At 40.2% G+C, this 18,076-nt stretch overlaps 2 protein-coding genes across 2 annotated transcripts in view; both read right to left on the bottom strand.

Moving 5' to 3' along the window:
* Positions 1-1,630: 1,630 nt before the first annotated feature.
* HSBP1 (heat shock factor binding protein 1) lies at positions 1,631-6,142 on the bottom strand. Its single transcript, XM_039888802.1, has 4 exons — positions 5,985-6,142; positions 5,299-5,365; positions 4,408-4,528; positions 1,631-3,214 (listed from the first exon to the last, which is right to left on the bottom strand). The coding sequence occupies exons 1-3, from the start codon at positions 6,027-6,029 to the stop codon at positions 4,410-4,412; spliced, it is 231 nt and encodes a 76-aa protein (XP_039744736.1). The 5' UTR covers positions 6,030-6,142; the 3' UTR covers positions 1,631-3,214; positions 4,408-4,409.
* A 7,860-nt stretch (positions 6,143-14,002) lies between these two features.
* Positions 14,003-18,076, bottom strand: part of CDH13 (cadherin 13) — a 967,094-nt gene continuing 963,020 nt past the window's right edge. The window contains exon 14 of the mRNA XM_039888803.1: positions 14,003-15,590. Coding sequence (XP_039744737.1) covers positions 15,583-15,590 — 8 coding nt within the window. The 3' untranslated portion in view covers positions 14,003-15,582. The remainder of the gene's footprint in view (positions 15,591-18,076) is intronic.

Here is an 18,076-nt window from a genome sequence, read left to right on the forward strand (position 1 = left end):
CTCCATTTCAATCTAATTAGAACATAAACTACAGAATACAAAAAAAGGAGGACCATAATTATCCATACAAGAAAACTTTGATTTACAAACAGGATGTGAAAAAAGTTCATTTTAAGTTGTTTGGAGGACTCTGTCCCCATAGCAACAATGCTCTAAGCATGGTTAGGATTCCAAGGACTCACAAAGGCAAATTAACCTTTCATTACTTGAAATACTGTGTTTATTTTGATAAGGTCAAACATGATAGTACTTTATGAGAAATCAAACAGCAGAGAAACAAAATCGATAAGATTAAAATATTTAAAATCTTGTGGCTTGAAGGAAAGTAGGAGTAACTAGAAGTCAAGAGAGGAAGCTGGTAGGGCCTCTGGGCCTGGAAGATGAGGACATTTAATCAAATGTAAAGTTGTTTCGCTTGTTTCAAGTGCTTCCATACTACTTGGATTTATTAGCCCTAAGTAGGATCTTTATTGGCCTTTAAATGAACCAAAAAAAAAAAAAATAGATGGAGAGTAAGAGAGGCAGACATCTTCCTGCACAAAAAGATCAAGCCTCAAACTAGAAAGGGGCAGTGTTGAAAGCTAAGCAGGGCCGGGCATGGTTAGTACTTGGATGGGAGACCACCTAGGAAGACCAGGTGCTGCAGGCATAAAAAATAAGGGATTGTAAACTGACAAGGTCCTTGCAATCTGTGAGGTCAACCAAGGGTTGCCTCGCCTAAAATAAATAAATAAAATAGAATAGAATAATAAATAGAAAGGGGCATTGCCAATTCACACAAACCCTGGCCACGGCTAGAAGCCTTCATGCAGTGGGTTTCACCAAGCAGAGGCTACAGGACAAGCAGGGTGTATGCAACCCTGGGGGTAAGTAGCTGTTTCTCTGGGGATTGTGCCAGAAAGGTTGAGACTGGCTGGGAGGCAGTGGCCGTGAGTGTGCGTGAGTGTGCGTGAGTGTGCTTGAGGTATCTTAATTTAGGCATCCGCAAAGCTAAAGCTTTGCCTGGAGGCTCAGAGTTTTAAAAGGTTAAGTGAGTACTGGCAATGCAGGCCTCCTTTATAAACTGAACTCAAAGCTATTATTGGATTACTTTAACTGGTACCTACCTCCCTATGAGTATGGTATTTTACACCACACTAGTTCAATGAAATGTTAATTAGGTGCTAAGTATTAAAAAGATCCTTGGCCAAATAACTTGGAAACTGGCAGGTGACAAAGTGGAATCACATTTCTCAGCTCTGGGACCTGAGAGACTTAGATATGCTAATTTGCATTGTGAATTTTTATGAAGTGGATCTAGTACAAGGCAAGTTTTCTAAACCCAAGTGACCATGAACCTTTCTTTTCTGGAGCTTTTCCGGGACAAGTGTCCCAGGGAACACACTTGGAAAAGGTTTCTGTCTCGAAGACATAAAACATCAGCTCTCCTGCATCTGTCAGGGTCCACCAACCCTACAGTCACTGAGGCTTCTTGCAACACAATCTCCACCCACACTTCCCATTCCCATTTTGCCTTTGGTTATTTGTACTTAATCCTTCCAGAGGTTTTGGCCCATAATCTAATGGTGTGTGCATTTAATCTGAAAACAGAAAACCAAACGAATCATTTTTGACACAAAAGAGGCTTCAATAGCAGGATTTCAGGCACCTTTATTCATGGCAGATAGTTTTGGCCAGGGAAGCCTGCCTCGGGAATCTTTCCATCACTCAAGGAAGCCAACTCCTAAGACTCCGACTAACCTTCCAACAGCAACTGGCCGTATCAGTTCCAGTTGCCATATACTAGGCTTGAAAACTTCCTGCTCACAGGTCTCAGCTGGTTCATTAGAGTCCAGCAGCCCTCGGGCTTTCAGGGCGAAACCTTGCAGAACGACCTGCTCATCAAAGGAGTTCTGCAGCTGGGTAATAATAATGGTTAAATCACTTTATCACAGAATAAATTTTCTCCTTTGTGATCCCCATATAATTTATAAATAGGACAAATAATTTCTTAATATCATTATATATTTGCAATACAATCAAGACTGGTGATATAGCAAACCAACCAACCACTTCGTGTTAAGGGTTTTCCTCTCTGAAGCGCAATGCCATTCCTCAACTCTTCTATTTCTGTCTGTACAAAATCACTTTGTGGTGACAGTCGCATGGATCTCCTTCACAGTCAATGCTGGACTCTAGGCTCAGCACTCCTGACATTACATTCTTGAGTGGCAAGAGTTATTATCCCTGTCTTCTATAATCAATAATTACTCTGCAAGATTTCAGGTAAGAAATAGTTTAAAGAAACTGCATTTCTTAAAATTGAGCCTACTACAGGTCATCTATTATGTTTTAACAAAGCAACTGGCACAGTCTTAATATGGCCTTTTCTCCCTTTTCTGTTTATTTTCCCATTCAGTAGCTCAAAGAAAAGATGGAACAATTGAGTTTTAAAATCCTGCCAGATTTTCTACGGTAACTATTGCAGATGAACAACATCAGGTTCTACGGAAGTATTCAAATCTCATGCAAAACTCTAACTAATGAATGCCTCATTACGTTAGGCAATTCTGTAATTTTCCGAATTTAAAAATTCTCACACTAAAGTGGCAGTGGTTACTCTTCACTACTTTAGCATCTGACTTCAGGGATTTAGACATAAAATTATGACTCATGTCTGAGTTCTGGCAACATAGTAGTACCAGGCATTTCTAAATAAACAATTTGTAAATGTTTTTAACCATTTGAAAAGTACCACCAACACACTATTGGTGTTGTTAGCTCAACAGTCACTCTGTGTTGAGAATTAAAGAACCTTAAACTCTGTAAATGTCTTACTTCACAAAGTCTAATTATAACAGAAGGATCTACTACATGTCTAATAGAAACAAATTACACAGCAACTTTTATCAAACATCAATCACTACAAAAGGAATGATAGGAAAAAAATGACTTCACAAAAATACACTAAAAATTTTGACAATTTTATGCAGGAACCACCAAAGTTATAGTGTTTGATATTTAATAGCACAACTGACCAAGGTCCAAGAGAAGTTACCACGTTCAAGAAACTGGGGGTAATCACTCTATAAACTAACTATATAATATGTGATAAGAAGAATGCAAACTTTATAATATAAAACCTGTCTACACATAGTAGTTAGTTGCAAAAAGCCATTCGGTCTTCTCTTGGCTTGTAAAAACAATGTTCCAGATTTCAGTGTAAATTAGCAACCTATTGAAAAAGGAAAAACCATTAACATGTTATTTATTACATAAGGACAAAAATGATACACAGAATTATCAACTAAGAAATCCTTTCAGAATCCTCTACTGAACTAAATTTATTTTTATTGCATAATATTCTAGCAAAAATACAATAGATTTAATTGGGAATCTTTATTGAAAAAACTTCCAAATCTATTTCCTACTCCTACTCCTTTCTTCGTATCATCCCTGTCACTTGTAAATATTCAACCCTCAAGAGGTTATTCGCATTCACTCAATGGGATTTTTGACTGTCATATAATGAGACCCAGAGAAGCTTCTAAGACTGAAAGGACATTTTCCAAATTACCTCTATGTAGGAATAAAGATGACAACCCACACAAAACAATTATGTGATTTACTCATACAGAGAATCAACCCAATGTATTGTTAAGAAAATAGCAAATATAAGTCCTTTACCTCCTAAGACTCTATTTTCTTATACTTTAACACAAACTGTATTTCAGTTATTTATAATTTGGTCCAGCCAGGATATACTCAGAAAATAAAAAAGGAATTTTTATCTTTTACTGTTATGTTCTGCTTGATACTCTAGTTATCTAAAAATCCTCAGTAAACTTTATTTTTATAGGGAATTAAAATGCTAAAAATGGGAGAAAAGAGAGTTTAAAAATTAGTTTTTGGTTGCAGTGTGGTAACCACTATTCTCATGAAAAAGATTATAATGAAGAACCCACTATGGTGAGCATAAGGCAGCCAACTGCACAGCTATCTTGCTATGTAGGTATTTCTTATTATTAGTCTTTCCTCTGATATCTGAAACTACACAGTGGAAATTTAAATCAATTCTAAGGTGAAAGCTTAATGTGGCCATAATTTAGTTCACTAAGTCATAACCAGTTATTATCCTGGCATTTATCTAATACAGAAAGTGTTCCCAAAAGAATCTTTAGAATTTAAGGCATTTATGAAGGTGGAAATGTGGGTGCTTATCGTAAAGGAAAAAAACAGTGAAAAATCTGCCAGTCATAAGAATTTGCAAGCCAACAAAACACATTTGTTTTTAGCTATAATGATATAAACTCAGTTGTAACCTAATGTTAACCAATGGGGATATACGTCTAATGAATAAAAACTGGGAAAATGACTATATCAAAATTATACTGACACACACCATATTTATATTGTCCTTTTCCTCACCTTCAACTCTTTTGTGTAGCAGGTATCTTGTTTTCACCTTCCAGTTCTTCCACCCCAGCCTGTGTCATGAGGTCTGCAATGTTTTTTTCCAGGTCATCAATGCGACTACTCATATCATCAAGTGGTGAAGTTAAAGATGACACACACCACCATCTCCCGTTTCTATCCTTTACCTCCAGGGCCCTGTAGACTACTGCCTTGAACACAACTGTCTTCATGAAACTGGTTTCCCAATTTCCTTTGGATACTGTTATAGTCATGTGTCCTATAACGACATTTCAGTCAACAATGGACCACATACAGGACGGTGGTATACCATATAGCCTAGATGTATACAGTAGGCCATACCACCTAGGTTTGTCTAAAATGCACTCTGTTTGCACAATCATAAAATCACCTACACATGTCTCAGAATGTATCCCGTTGTTAAGCAGAGTATGTCTGTAATCTGGTGGTTACGAATACAGGAATCTGGGGCAAGGAACAAATTCCAGCCCCACTAGCGATGAGATCTGGGCAAGTTCTTCTTTTTTTTTTCACTTTTCTAGCCTTCCGTTTCTTCATCCGCTAAATAAAGGTAACACTATCATCTCTTCATCAGGTTATGGTGAGGATCAAAGGAGATATACATATAAAATGTTCAGATCACATGTTAATCATATTATACATTATTATTGGTAACTGTAAGTTCCTTGCCACTGGGGACCTAGTTGAGCTGTATCCCCAGCTCTCTCTGCACAGCACTTGTCAAGAAGAGTACATACAAACTCAGTAAAAAATTTGGTAAATGACTGGCTGAAGTTGGCCCGCACACTACCCATTTATCGACACCACTGCGGGAAAATAGAATCCCAAGAACCCTAAGAGGCTGACTATAAGTACAAAGGATATTTCTTCCAATGATCTGGTCGGACATGGTCTGAAATTTATCTTGCATCTGTTGCAGGAGTGTCTGCACCTATGAAACAAAACAAACAAAACACCCAACGCGTACCCTGAGACACCTTCATGGGATGAGGATAGCAGCCCTGGTCTCAGAGGGAGACTAACATCCTGAGTTCCAGCCCCATTTCGGCCTCTTGGCGGCTTCGTGGCCTTCAGCAAGGCATTTCTCTCCCCGGGTTTCAATTTCCCCATCGGTCAAATTAGACGGATGGGTTGGTGAAGCCGCTCCCCGTATGGCCTCGCTGCCATTCGAAATTCGTTGGGTGTTTTAGTAGTTTTTGACGGCTGGGAGTCATCGGAGTGTGAGGGAGGAGCTGAAGGGTGGAGTGTGTGGAGAGCTGATGGGTGTGGGACTGGAAGCTGGTGGAGACCAGGGGGTCACCCGAGGGGCGCAGTCCTAGAACAGGTGAACGGGGATTAGAGGGTTTTCGGGCCTGGGGGAGTCAGTAGGCCCAGGGACCTACACCCAGCGGTCCAGTGAGTCAAGTTGGCCGCAGGCCTCCGCAGGCGAAGCCTCTAGGAACACGGATTCCAGAGACCGGGCCCGACGCGGAGAAAGTGCCTGGATCCGCGGGCCTTGCCGGCGCCGCCCGGGGATGCCGCGGCCTCGGGCTCGCACAGTCGTCCCTTACCACCGAGGTGAGATCCTGCACGGTCTTGGGGTCAGTCTCGGCCATCTCCCCGGTTCCCAGCTTGGCGGTGAAGTCTCAGACCGTCACCGACACTTCCGTTTCTCCGCGCAGACGCCCCTAGCGACTCCTTCTCGCGACGACAGAGGCGGGGCGTGCGGCCGCGGGGCGTTATGGGAGCTGTAGTTGGTGTCGCGCGCGGAAAGGCCTGAGGTCTCGCGCTTCCGCTCCAAGAAGAGACCCCGCCTCTCCTCTCCTTGCCCTGCTCTGCCCCCGCCCCGCCCCTGACCCCGCCCCTGACCCCGCCCCTAGCCACGCCCCATTCTCAGCCCTGGTGGAAAAAAGGGAAACAAACACTGCATTGCGGCGAACCGGTGAAGGAGTGACCTTGACCTCTTTCTTGGCTCTCCGTTTAAAGGCCGCTCTGGTTTCCTTTGGCCCGTGGGGACTCACTTGCTGGGCGCCTTCAAGGTGCCGAGCCCAGGCCTGTGCCGCCGCCTGACTTCCAACAAAACCCCACAATCACCTGGAAGGGAGAAGGGGTTCGGGTCCCCGGAGGGGTAACTGAAGTCCCAGGGCTGAGGGGCGCACCCACCACGCCACAGCTGCCCAGCTTCTGGCCTGGTTACGTAAGCTCTCTGTCCCAGTGTTTTTCCTCCTCCCCACAAGGGTTGAGTGGAGGTGCTGGTGCGGTGGGGCAGTTTGTTTTTAGATTTTCCTGATTGTTTTTAGCTTTTAATTTTAATTTAATTATAAAGTATGTTCTGGATGGTTCAGAAATCCTACACTACTTTCCAAAAAGCCCCACACCCCCAAGTCAAGAAATATGACCAGCCCTCCAGAAGCCCCTCGGCTCCTTTCCTTTCACTCACACCCACCCACCCACTCACTCACAGGGCGACTGACCAGTGTCTTGACTTTTAACACAGTTGGTTAGTTTTGCCTGTGTTTCAACTTCATATAAGAATCAGGCAGTAAGGCCTCCTTAGTGCCTGGCTTCTTTCATTCAACATGATGTTACATGGTGTTGAGTGGGGAAGGTTTCTGATTTGGTCAAGGAGGGAGCAGTGTGCTGGCTTAAGAGACAGGATTTGGGTGTTTAAAGACAGGGCCCTGCTGAGTCGGGTGGTCTTGGGAGTGGATCTCATTGTGGAGACCCACAGGTGGTCTTGGGAGTAGGTCTCATTGGCAAAGGAGTAGGAGAGTCCTTGATTGAAGGCCTGGCATGTCCCCACAACATTCACATTCCTTGTTTAAGGACTGTATTAGGGGTCAGTTCCAGCTTGATTTTAGCTGCAGAGAGGCTGAGGGGAGCTGTAACAGCATCTGTAACAAACCTGGGGGGGTTGGCTGTGGAAGGCATAAGACTGAACTTTCTTCATCAGCCACTCGCTGGCCCCCATTTCAGCCTCTCTCTGTGAGCGCCCTCTCCCCGCCACCCGCCGGATCTTCCTATGATTGATTGTTTTTAACTGGTATTTGGTTAGTGTCTTACCTGATCACTTAAAAAAACATCTCTCAGTGTTTAAAGTTAATCCTCAGACAAACCCTTGTGATATAACTACCACCTGTTTACAATGATGAGCAAACAGACACAGAGCAGCTGAAACTCTTAAACCAGGCTGTCAGATTGAGAAGAGAAAGGACCTGAGCCCAGGACTTTCAGACTCTACCTTCTTTTTTTCCAATCATTCTAGAATTCTCTGAGATGTCTGAGTTTAGAGCGGGGCTGCCCGACAGCAGCACCATAGGCATTTTGGATTGGATAATTCTTGGTGGTTGTGGGAGGTGTGCTGTGCCCCGTACATTGTAGGATGTTGAGTGGCTTCTCCGACTTCTACCCTCAAGATGCCAGTAGCAACCACCTACTCAGCTGTGACAACCAAAAATACCTCCAGACACTGCCAAGTGACTCCTGGAGTGGGAGGGATCACCCTCAGTAGAGGATCAGTAGCTTTAGAGGGATCTATGAACATTGACTAGAATCCTGTTCACTTGTTATACATGTATGAATTTATTTTCACTTCGGCCATTTCTTGAGAAGTTTTCTCTGTATATATTGAGATTGAAGGTTGGTGTGTTATTTTCCTAGGGCCGTCAGTTGGCTGAAAACAAAAACTTATTGTCTCACAGTTTTGGAGGCCAGAAGTCTGAAATCAAGGTGTCAGTAGAGTTGGTTCCTTCTGAGGATTCTAAGAGAGAATCTGTTCTGTGCCCTGCTCTCACCTTCTGGTGGCTGCTGGCAATGCTTGGCATTCTGTAGCTTGTAGATGCATCACTCCAATCTCCACTTCCATCTTCACATGGCCTTCTCCCTGTGTCTCCCTCTCTTCTTCTTATGGAGTAGGAGCCCACCCTATTACAGCATGACCCCATTCTAACATTATATATGCAAAGACCCTGTTTCCAAATAAGGTGCCATTCTAGGGTTCTGAGGGTTAGGGCTTCAACATGTCTTTTTTTGAGGGGGACACAATTCAACCATAACAGCTGGTAAAGTCATACCATTTTAAATTTGTATCATGCTTGGTATGTGATAAAGTGTTGACATGAACCTCTAGAATCATTTAGTTAGTGAGTGGTCAATGCTGGGTGGGATTTCAGGCCTTCTCACTGTGGACCCCAATCACTGCGGCTCCCACACCCAGCAAAGAAGTCTGGACACCCACACTCTAGATTTCTAGACACATCTGGCTTATGGTCATGAGTAACAGAGAACATGAATTAGCATTGGGAACTGGAGTTTTGTTTGTGTGTGTGTGTGTGTGTGTGTGTGTGTGTGTGTGTGTGTGTCGCTGGCGTTTCTGTCAGGAGACTTGAAATCTTTTTTATACTGATTGACATTTTCTTTACACAAAGAGTAAGCAAACATGACACTTCTTTAGTGAAAACTTTTTTTTTTTTTTTGCACTTAAACAGACATTGTAAAGACCAATGTCTTTTAAACAGCTGCTTTATGCAAAAGCTTCACTAATTTTTAGTCATGGCTGATATTCTTACTTTATGGGGTTGACACACTGAACCTAACTGAATATTGTTCCATTAACAAAACTACTGTATCATGTGTAAGGCACTAGTAATTAACCTTTAAAACTGGTTTTGAACAACCCTCATTTTAAACCTTTAAAAAGTGTCATAGATGTCTTTTCTTCTCTTAGCATTCTTTTTAGCTCTTTCTAGACTAATTATGTAGCTGAAGTAATTCTCTTTTCCCCTTTCAAGGTGGTTTGGTTTTGCATGAGATTAATATGGTACTTTTATAATTGTTCTTCGGTTCAAGCTGGGCCATTCTCAGCTTGAACTCCTCCTTTCCCAGATCTGCACTAAGGAAGTGTTGATGTACACGTGTGACTACAGTGAAGTGCGGTGTGTGTGCGTGCCTTGTGTAAGCAGAGAAGGAATGATTAGTGCTAGGCCTTAGACAACTTTTGATTCGTCCTTTCCCCAGTTTCACCTGCATCAGCTCTGTTGTTACCCAACCTTGGTCTGAATTGCAGTTTACCTGGTTCGCTTTTCTCCCAGGTTGCTGAATGCAGCTGCTGAGAATCACATACCTGCTGGTGTCACACTACAGCAGTTTCAGGACATGATGCCTCGTCTTTCTAGTGGCCTGGGCTGTGCTCACTCCCACTCCTTAGTGGACATTTCAAACTTCTTCAGTCTCTTCAAGCCCATAAATATAAATAGGTAAAACATCTGGCCCATAGGAGGCACTTATTAAATATTTGTACCATTCCTCTCCTTTTTTTAGGGATCTCACTAATCTTCTTGCTATCTATCCTCCCTCTCTCTCTCTCACTCTCGCTCTCTTTATCATCTATCTACCTATCTTTCATCTATCATCTATCTATATCTACCTATCATCTATCTATTATCTATCGATCATCTATCATCAATTTATCTATCTATTATCTATTATTTATCATCTATCTATATCTACCTATCATCTATCTATTAACTATCATCTATATCTATCTATCATCTATCTCTATATCATCTATATCTATCATCTATCTTCCATCTGTCTATCATCTATCATCTATTAACTATCATCTATCTATCTATCTATCTATCTATCTATCTATATCTATCATCTATCTTCCATCTATCTATCGATCATGTATCTATCAATCATCTATCTATCTATCTATCTATCTATCATCTGCCATCACCATCATGTATCTATCATCTAATATCTATCATCATCTATCTGTCTCTTCCAAATTATAGGATCTGACTGTTATGAAAAAAGAGGAAAAGAGTTAACTGTTAGTCAGGCAGCACTTGGTTTCAGTCTTGGTCTTTAAGCATTACAGGCCAACCAGAGCATCGTTTGAAAAAGTATCTCTTTGTTCTGTGTTTCAACTGTACTCAAGATGGTCTAAGACCAAGTAACACGTTAAATCCCAGATAACTTTTATTTAAATATTTCACAAAAAGTTACAAATTTCTTTGCAACTATATTAACAAATCAAATGTTAATTTACGGCTCAGAAACTATAAGCAATTCAGCAACCGGGGCCCAAAAGAATTACATCTGTAATAGAATTAAATATTTTTAAACGGTAAACTTATCCCTTTTGAGTGTTTGTAAAAAAAAAAATTCCTTTACAAATTCTAAACATTTTTATCTTGGGATAATAATATCTTTATCTTGGTGTTAATATTTAACACTAGAACCATGTGAATATGTGCATGACGACACATAATTTTTTTCATATAGCCTTCATTTTTAACTCTTTAATAATCTGAATGCATGTTGGTTATAGATAAAAAATGACTTTATTACTTTCTAAAGGAAAAGCTTCAAAAAAGTAGTGGAAAATGGAAAATTTCAGCAAACACTTATAGTGCTTGTTTGAGCCACTTTCTCAAAGGCTTTATAACTTTGTAGGGAGAATTACTGTATTTTAACCACATTCATTGCTTCTCAGCTAACACTTGGGAGCCAAATAAAATGGTTTGAAGGCTTATCAAGCTCAGCAACCCTCCAACGATTAATGTTATGATAGTGATGTAGCATGAATGATAGGAAGAGGCTCTTCTGCCTACTGAATTTGATGAATATCTAAATTATTTCTGCTTAAATTATACTTATTCTTAACTTATGGAATTAAAGTCCTTGTTCACACATCATTCCTACCATTTTCTCTTTCTCTACATATTTTGTACATGCTTTTATGTAAACACAGTCAAAACTATAAAATTTTTTTAGTGGTGGGCTAACCCATTAGCAATAGAAGATATAATAAGGGTAACATATTTCATAGCAAAAGAATTGTTAATTGCTTTAGATGAAGACATCTTATTAGATTATGAGAGGTAGATTCCAATCTTAAAAGCCAGATAAGAATAGAAGATGGGATGCATCATCCTTGTGAAAGGTCTAGCCAGAGTATTAGATTATTATAGTTATTATCATCATTATTATTTAGTAGTTAAACAAAAAGGTAGTTCGTTCTTTCTGTGTTCGCCTTTCTCTCAGTGTGATATACCTGATGATTCATGCTTAAGTCAACCACACGTGGCTAGATTAATGTGCTATGTCTGCAAAATCAGAAACTGCTTGAAGATCCTTTAGAATTTGTCTACAGCTAAGGACACTGTACGCTCCCGAAGATCCCACACCACTTTCTCCCTCAGCTTCCCCTCCCCTCAGAGACTGGGTACTTGGGAGGATGTGAATTTTCCTTTGGATAACTGAGATATATAATTAATCTGGTAGAGCCCCTCGTGTACCTGCTAACAAGTCAGAGAAGGGAAGGGAAGAAATACTTAAGAAAATTATAATATCTTGCACAGGAAACATTTCTAAGGTTCCATATTAATTTAGAATAGTTTTAACACTCTTAACAGAAAGTTAAGAAAAAGTAGGTCTGTTTAGTTGGTCTGAACAGATAGTCATGCTAATTAGGGCTTCAGATGAGAGTTTTCTGGTCTGTAGACATTTTGTCTGGTTTTGCAGCAGAGTTGGCAGTGGCACTGTGATACAGTGGGAATGACATGAGCCCTGGAATTAAATGCCCTGGGTTCTGGTTCTGGAGGCCACTTACCCTGAGTGAGCCATCTGATTTTTCTGAGCCTCAGCTTTCTTTATCTGAAAGTTGGAGAAGAAAAGAGTACTTGCCTCATAAGGTTGTTTTCAGAATTCAATGAGTTACTAGGAATAAAGATTTTGTACAGTGTGGGCACATAATAAGCAATAAATCTAAATCATCATTACCATCATCATCAATTGGATTTTTGTACCTTGCTCATACTCCCCAGGAGAACTGTAGACTTTTCTTCAGAGTCACCTGGGTAGTTTGTTTATGGGTACAATTGCACTAACCCCAGCATCAAACATAGCTTTGTTAATAAGTTTTTAGTTGCCACATCTTAAGTTCAAGACCCAATGTATTTATTTTGGATAAAATACAATCTAATCTATGTCAAGAGTTTGATTGTAGATGGTTATTCCATTTATCAGACTGTTTAAAATGACATTTTGAAAACCTAGAATGACTTATTAAAATTTCTAAAAATGTTCTTTAAGAATCAAAGTCTTATTTGATACCTACCATGAAATTTAGCTGAATTTATTTTGCTATGTTCATAATTACAGATGTTGGTTGAGAGGGCAGGTACATCTACCTGAAATGATCTTCATTTGGAGAGAACTGGAGTATTAAAGGTAACTTTTATCAAAATTAGAAAATGTTTTCATGTTCTTATTAAAACAAATTATCCCAAATAATTAATCATATGTAAAATGGGGATAAAATGTAACTTTTAATGAACTATAGTGGTTGAAGTATTAATAAAAAGTGAAGAAGGTGTGACTGTTCACTCAATGGAAAGAAAACCCTCAGTCTTGAGGTCAGTAATTGGGAAAAGTGATTTCTGGCTCTTGACTTTTTTTTCCCCAATAACTTGGACTACAATAAAATGCATTGGTAATAAAGACATAACATTTTGATTCCATTTTGCTTTTAGGAAATAAGGTAAATGGATTCCAGCAAGTTAAAAAACATCCTGTGACTCAGGAAGTACTACTACGCTGGCTTCTAAGAATTGGTCTATTTCTTTTGAAATGATTAGCGAGAACAACATAATAGAAATATCTCTGAATTGATAAGAGCTCTGAGGACAGGGAAGATACTTAAACAGGGGCAAATTAAGGCATATGCTACTTGTTAATGAAGTATGCACTTTATGCCTATTTTTCTGTATTCTCAGTTAAGCTACTGACTTGATTTCTCTTTTTCAAGAGAAAAATACCCATTTAGAAAGTGTAGGAGAAATTCCTGGCTTGAGAGAAAAGGAGGAGTCTCTACTTTTTAATTTGAGCAAGTGTCATAGATGGGTCACTTGATATCTGTATTTCTCCCTACAGATGGCCCAGGTTCATGAAGGGAGGTGAGCTTTTGGACTGTTAGCTGATGGGTCAGGCTACCAACCACCTGGCCATCTGAGCATGGTCCTTGGTTTGTTCCAGGGCGAGCAGCCTCCCCCTGCCTTGTGGGAAGAAGGGGAGTGAGGTCCACCAGGGAGACACGAGGCTGCATCCTATAAAGCCAGAAATGGACGTCTTGTCAAGTGTGAATGTGCAGGCTTGGATCCCCTTTCCCCTGAGCTTACTCCATGTACTTGTGGAGAACCACCGTGTCACGTTTGGGATGCGGCATCTTCTGACTGAGCAACAGGAATTGTTTGAGAAAAAAAACACCCACGTCCAGTGTACAGATGGTTGTGACTATGTGTCATGCAGTCATCAAACTGAGATGATCTTGCTCTTCTTTAAGTATGCAATCATCTTCACAGCCAATTGTGAGATGCTTAAATTGTTCATGATGGTGGATAAGATGAGTGCGTTGCTCAAGCTGTGAGTGGGTGCTTCTGGCTTTATAGACTTACCTAACAAGAGCTGTATGGGGGACCCCAGATGGTTAGTCAAAATTGTGAACTTGCACTAAAGCAAGACTCAGCATCAGTGACAGTAGACACAACATAGGAATCAGAAAAAAGCTGTTGTCCAGCAGTTTTAACCACCAATACCCATTTATTTTAATGGAAAAAAAAGTCTGCATTCTATATGCTCCAAAAAGATTTACTATTGAAACAAATACAATATATGGAACTCTATCGGCATAATTTTACTACAATAAAGACAACATATGACTTCTACTTCCTACAGAAGGCAAACTGAAAAGCACAGATGCAAACATAGATTGCATAAGAAAGCGTGTGTGTGTGTGTGTGTGCGTGTGTGTGCGCGTGGTTAAAAACCTTTAGTAAGCAACTGCATTAAAATATGCTAAGACACTTACCTTACCCTAGTTTGTGGTGAACTCTAATAAAAAGCCACAGGCTGTCGCTAGTTTTATCCGATAGAAAAATTTGGTGTGAGCTTTGACGGTTCATTTACAGTTTATCAACAAGAAGATAATCTTAGTACGAGCACTAACTTTCCTCTTACTTTTACATGCTCACGGAATAAAAATCAATTACTTTTCATACATAATGAACATCTTTTATTTTTAGGTTTGCAAACAACGGTAGTCAATTCACACAAAAGGGTACTTTTAAAACTACCTGTATTTACTCTATCTTATGCATGTATATATGAAACAAATGATGTGTATGTGCATAAGTGTATGTCTATACATGTGGGCATATATATGTATACACACGGTACCTGTTGACCTCACCATTTACATGTGTGACCTCCATGATGACACTTGCAATTGTACATATACCGAGAGGGAGAGATTCTCTGCTGTGATCTGTGTCCCCATAAGAACCAGCGGGACTGTGGATTCAGGACACGTACAAATGCACACAGGTGTCCATGAAAGAATATTGCAGCCCTTTTTCCCGCATTTGATGGTAAAATTTCCTGTTCTGCTCTTCGCCGCTTTCACTCTGGATCATGGCATATGATTGGCAGTGAAAACTGGTTATAGTCCTCGGACTAAAGAGAAAAGACTTCTGTCTCTGCTCTCCCTCTCTGTGGACCTGCCTGCTGGTTGTGGCGGTGCCCAGACTGAGTGTCCAGACTGAATGGGATGGTGGAGAAGCGTCAGCTGTGGTCTGCATTAGTGCTGAATGTGCTGCTGAGGCCCTGGAGGGGTCAGCTGCCGTGGCTTCTATCCCTTCTTTGTTTAGCCTCTTAAGGAAGAATAACATATCAAAACTAGGCTTCTCCTGTATATTCTCTCTCTATAAATACTGGGTATATACACATACAGATACTCATACATATACAAATAGTAACCCACAGACAAAGCCGGATGTGGGGAGTGCTAACTAGCAACATGGCGACACATCAGAAAAAGTAGTCGTTGTTTCTGCTCCCAGAAGGTCAAGTTATATGCCATGATCTTTAAACATTCAGGGAAAATTCAGAGGGTTCCATTAATTAAAGGAGAAAGGAAGATGCTGTCAAAATGATGAAGTACAGACTAAGTGAAATTGCAAAGAAAATGAAAATCTGGAGCAATTGAGGCCTAGTTGTGAAGTTCGAGAGCTGTAAACGGCAATCTTCAGATTTGGATTTTTTTTTTCCTTTTTTCCTGTTGCTATGGAAACTTGGTAGTCAAGCTTCAGATGTCAGGAGTTCTCACAGACCTGAATGGCAGAGATTCAGAGTTAAGTCAAGAAAGATCTCAATTCGATTCAAAACATTTTAGCTAAATACTAGATACGTGATTGACAAGCTGTAATAAATGCATTTCTAAACATTGCACTATCTTGAAGAAAAATTCTTTTCTTAAGTATAACATTTGAAGAGAGAATGAATAGTTCTGCTGGTTTAGGTCTTCAAAAGCTAGACTTCTCCCAAAATGCTTAATGTCAAACATCTCATCGCAGACCGGCAGCGGCTATCACCTCTGCTACCACTGAGCCCTATCTCTCGCACGTGAGCCCAGCGCTTGGCCGTTTTATGAACAAGTTGACTTGGTAGTTTAGAGACTGACGATCATCCCAGATATTTTTTTTTAGTAACAGACAAGAGCAAGATAGCTATTGGTGGTTCTTCAGACATAGTGTATTAGTTTCCTAGGGCTTCTGTAACAAATGACCACAAACGTAGTGGTTCAAACAACACAAGTTTATTCTTTTACGGCTCTGGAGATCAGAAGTCCCAAATGAGTCTTATGGGGCTAAAATCAAGGTGCTGGCAGAGCTGTGTTCTTTTGGAGGCTCCAGGGGAGAAGCCTTGCTTTTTCCAGCTTCTAGAGGCTGTGGGGTATTTGGCTCATGGCCATTTCTGCCATCTTCACGGCCTGAACAGTCTTATTAAAGTTTACTGAGGTTGCCAAATCTATGGTTATTCTCTAGGTTGCACACCAGCCTGGGGTCCTCCATTTGGCCTGATGATAGTGTGAATGGAAATAGGTCGGTTCTCTGACATTTTTGCTTAATTATTATATCCCGAATTTGTACAGGGAACTGGTACCACCAAATCTTGTGTTACAATAAAAAAAAAATTAAACATTGAAAGGTCAGCCTACGATGTACATGATCCTACTTCCAGAATGAACTGATCACTAGAACTATAATGGGTTATTACTCTCTAAACCTTGGGCCTTTTCATTCAAAACCTGTTGAGGGGTGGATTAGTATGTAAAACTCACCCCCCTACTCTGCACCTCATTACTTTTAGAGGGTTAACCTGTCATTTATCTGTTTGAAAAGTTTAAAGCAGTTTCTCTAAATTCTGGATAAAAAGTCTTTGTAATGGGACTCATGTATAAACAAGGTGATATTAAGGTTAAGGGTTAAAGCTGTTTTATAGAAAGGGCCATGGAAATTAATAAGCTAATTCAGATGCAATTTTTCGTTGTTATTTTCTACACCCAGGGACCTTTATATTGTTTGACAAGTGAATTCCTTTGCATTCACTTCGTATTCATAAAATATCTGGGATGATCATCAATCTCTAAACTACCCAGTCAACTTGTTCATAAAATAGCCAAGCTCTGAACTCATTTAATATCCTATTTCACTTGAATTTTTCACTGCCCTTGCTACCACTGCCTTAAAAATTCTTTAGTCACTTGGATGCAGGGAATCATATCCTGCAGGCTCCTTCATATTCGAAGAAGGATGTGAAAAGAACATATTAAATGACATCACTGATTTTATTTAAAAATACTTTCCAGTGTGGTACCAATAACTTAATTTTGGTCATTGAGAAAAATAGAAAAAAACTGGGGCTGAATAAAACCCACTAAATGGGGAAATTGCCAATCCCTGTTTTAAGTCAGTTTAGACTATAACACAAACGATCCTACTTTGTAGGGCTGTTGAGCTGATTACATGAGATCATCTACATAACATGTAAAGCTCTTAGCTTCACATGTGCATAGCAGGCACATAGAAAGCCCCTGGAAGTCAACTATCTTTGTCCACGATTTTGTACCACGGTAAGGGACCACTGCTCCTCTGCAAAGCATGACTTGGGGACATCGCCAGGCAGAGGACTGCCTGCTTTACCTGAGTTTGGTGCTTCTCCAGGCCCTGTCTCTGCCCATAACACATTTCACAATAAAGAGGAACAAAATGATACAGTCAACAACATGCATTGCATGATTCCATTTATAGAAAATTCCAGATAAGGCTATAATTAGAAAAGGCAGATTGCCTAGGATCTTGTGAAGGTCCTAGGGGGAGAATTATGCACCCCACAATGTCATCAACATGTAATTTAAACAACAAAATTGGCAGTAAAAATAATTTCATTTACATTTTTTATTACTTTCAATGTCATTAGTTTTATTTCCTTTATATTTAGATGTCAAAGAGAGACGTGCAGATCTCTCAGTTTAATTCTCAGTTGCAATAAAGCCATCTACAGTATCATAATAAACTCAAATGTTTTTATTATCTTTTTCTATAAGGGAGGCAGTCTAATAGTGAATGCTGGCCTCACTGCTTACTCACTTGGGCCCTTGGGACCTTTCTGAGTTTTCAGATTTATAAAGTGCAATAAAATCACCAAGCCAATGAAGAAAATAGACAGAAAAGCCACGGAACATCAGGGTGTTTGGTTAATGCAGTCTGCTTGGACCTGAATATTATTTGACGGGAGGAGAAAACCCCTTTTTTTT

The sequence above is a fragment of the Pteropus medius genome, unplaced genomic scaffold (assembly GCF_902729225.1).
Source record: "Pteropus medius unplaced genomic scaffold, Ma_sr-lr_union100, whole genome shotgun sequence".
Lineage (NCBI taxonomy): Eukaryota > Metazoa > Chordata > Mammalia > Chiroptera > Pteropodidae > Pteropus > Pteropus medius.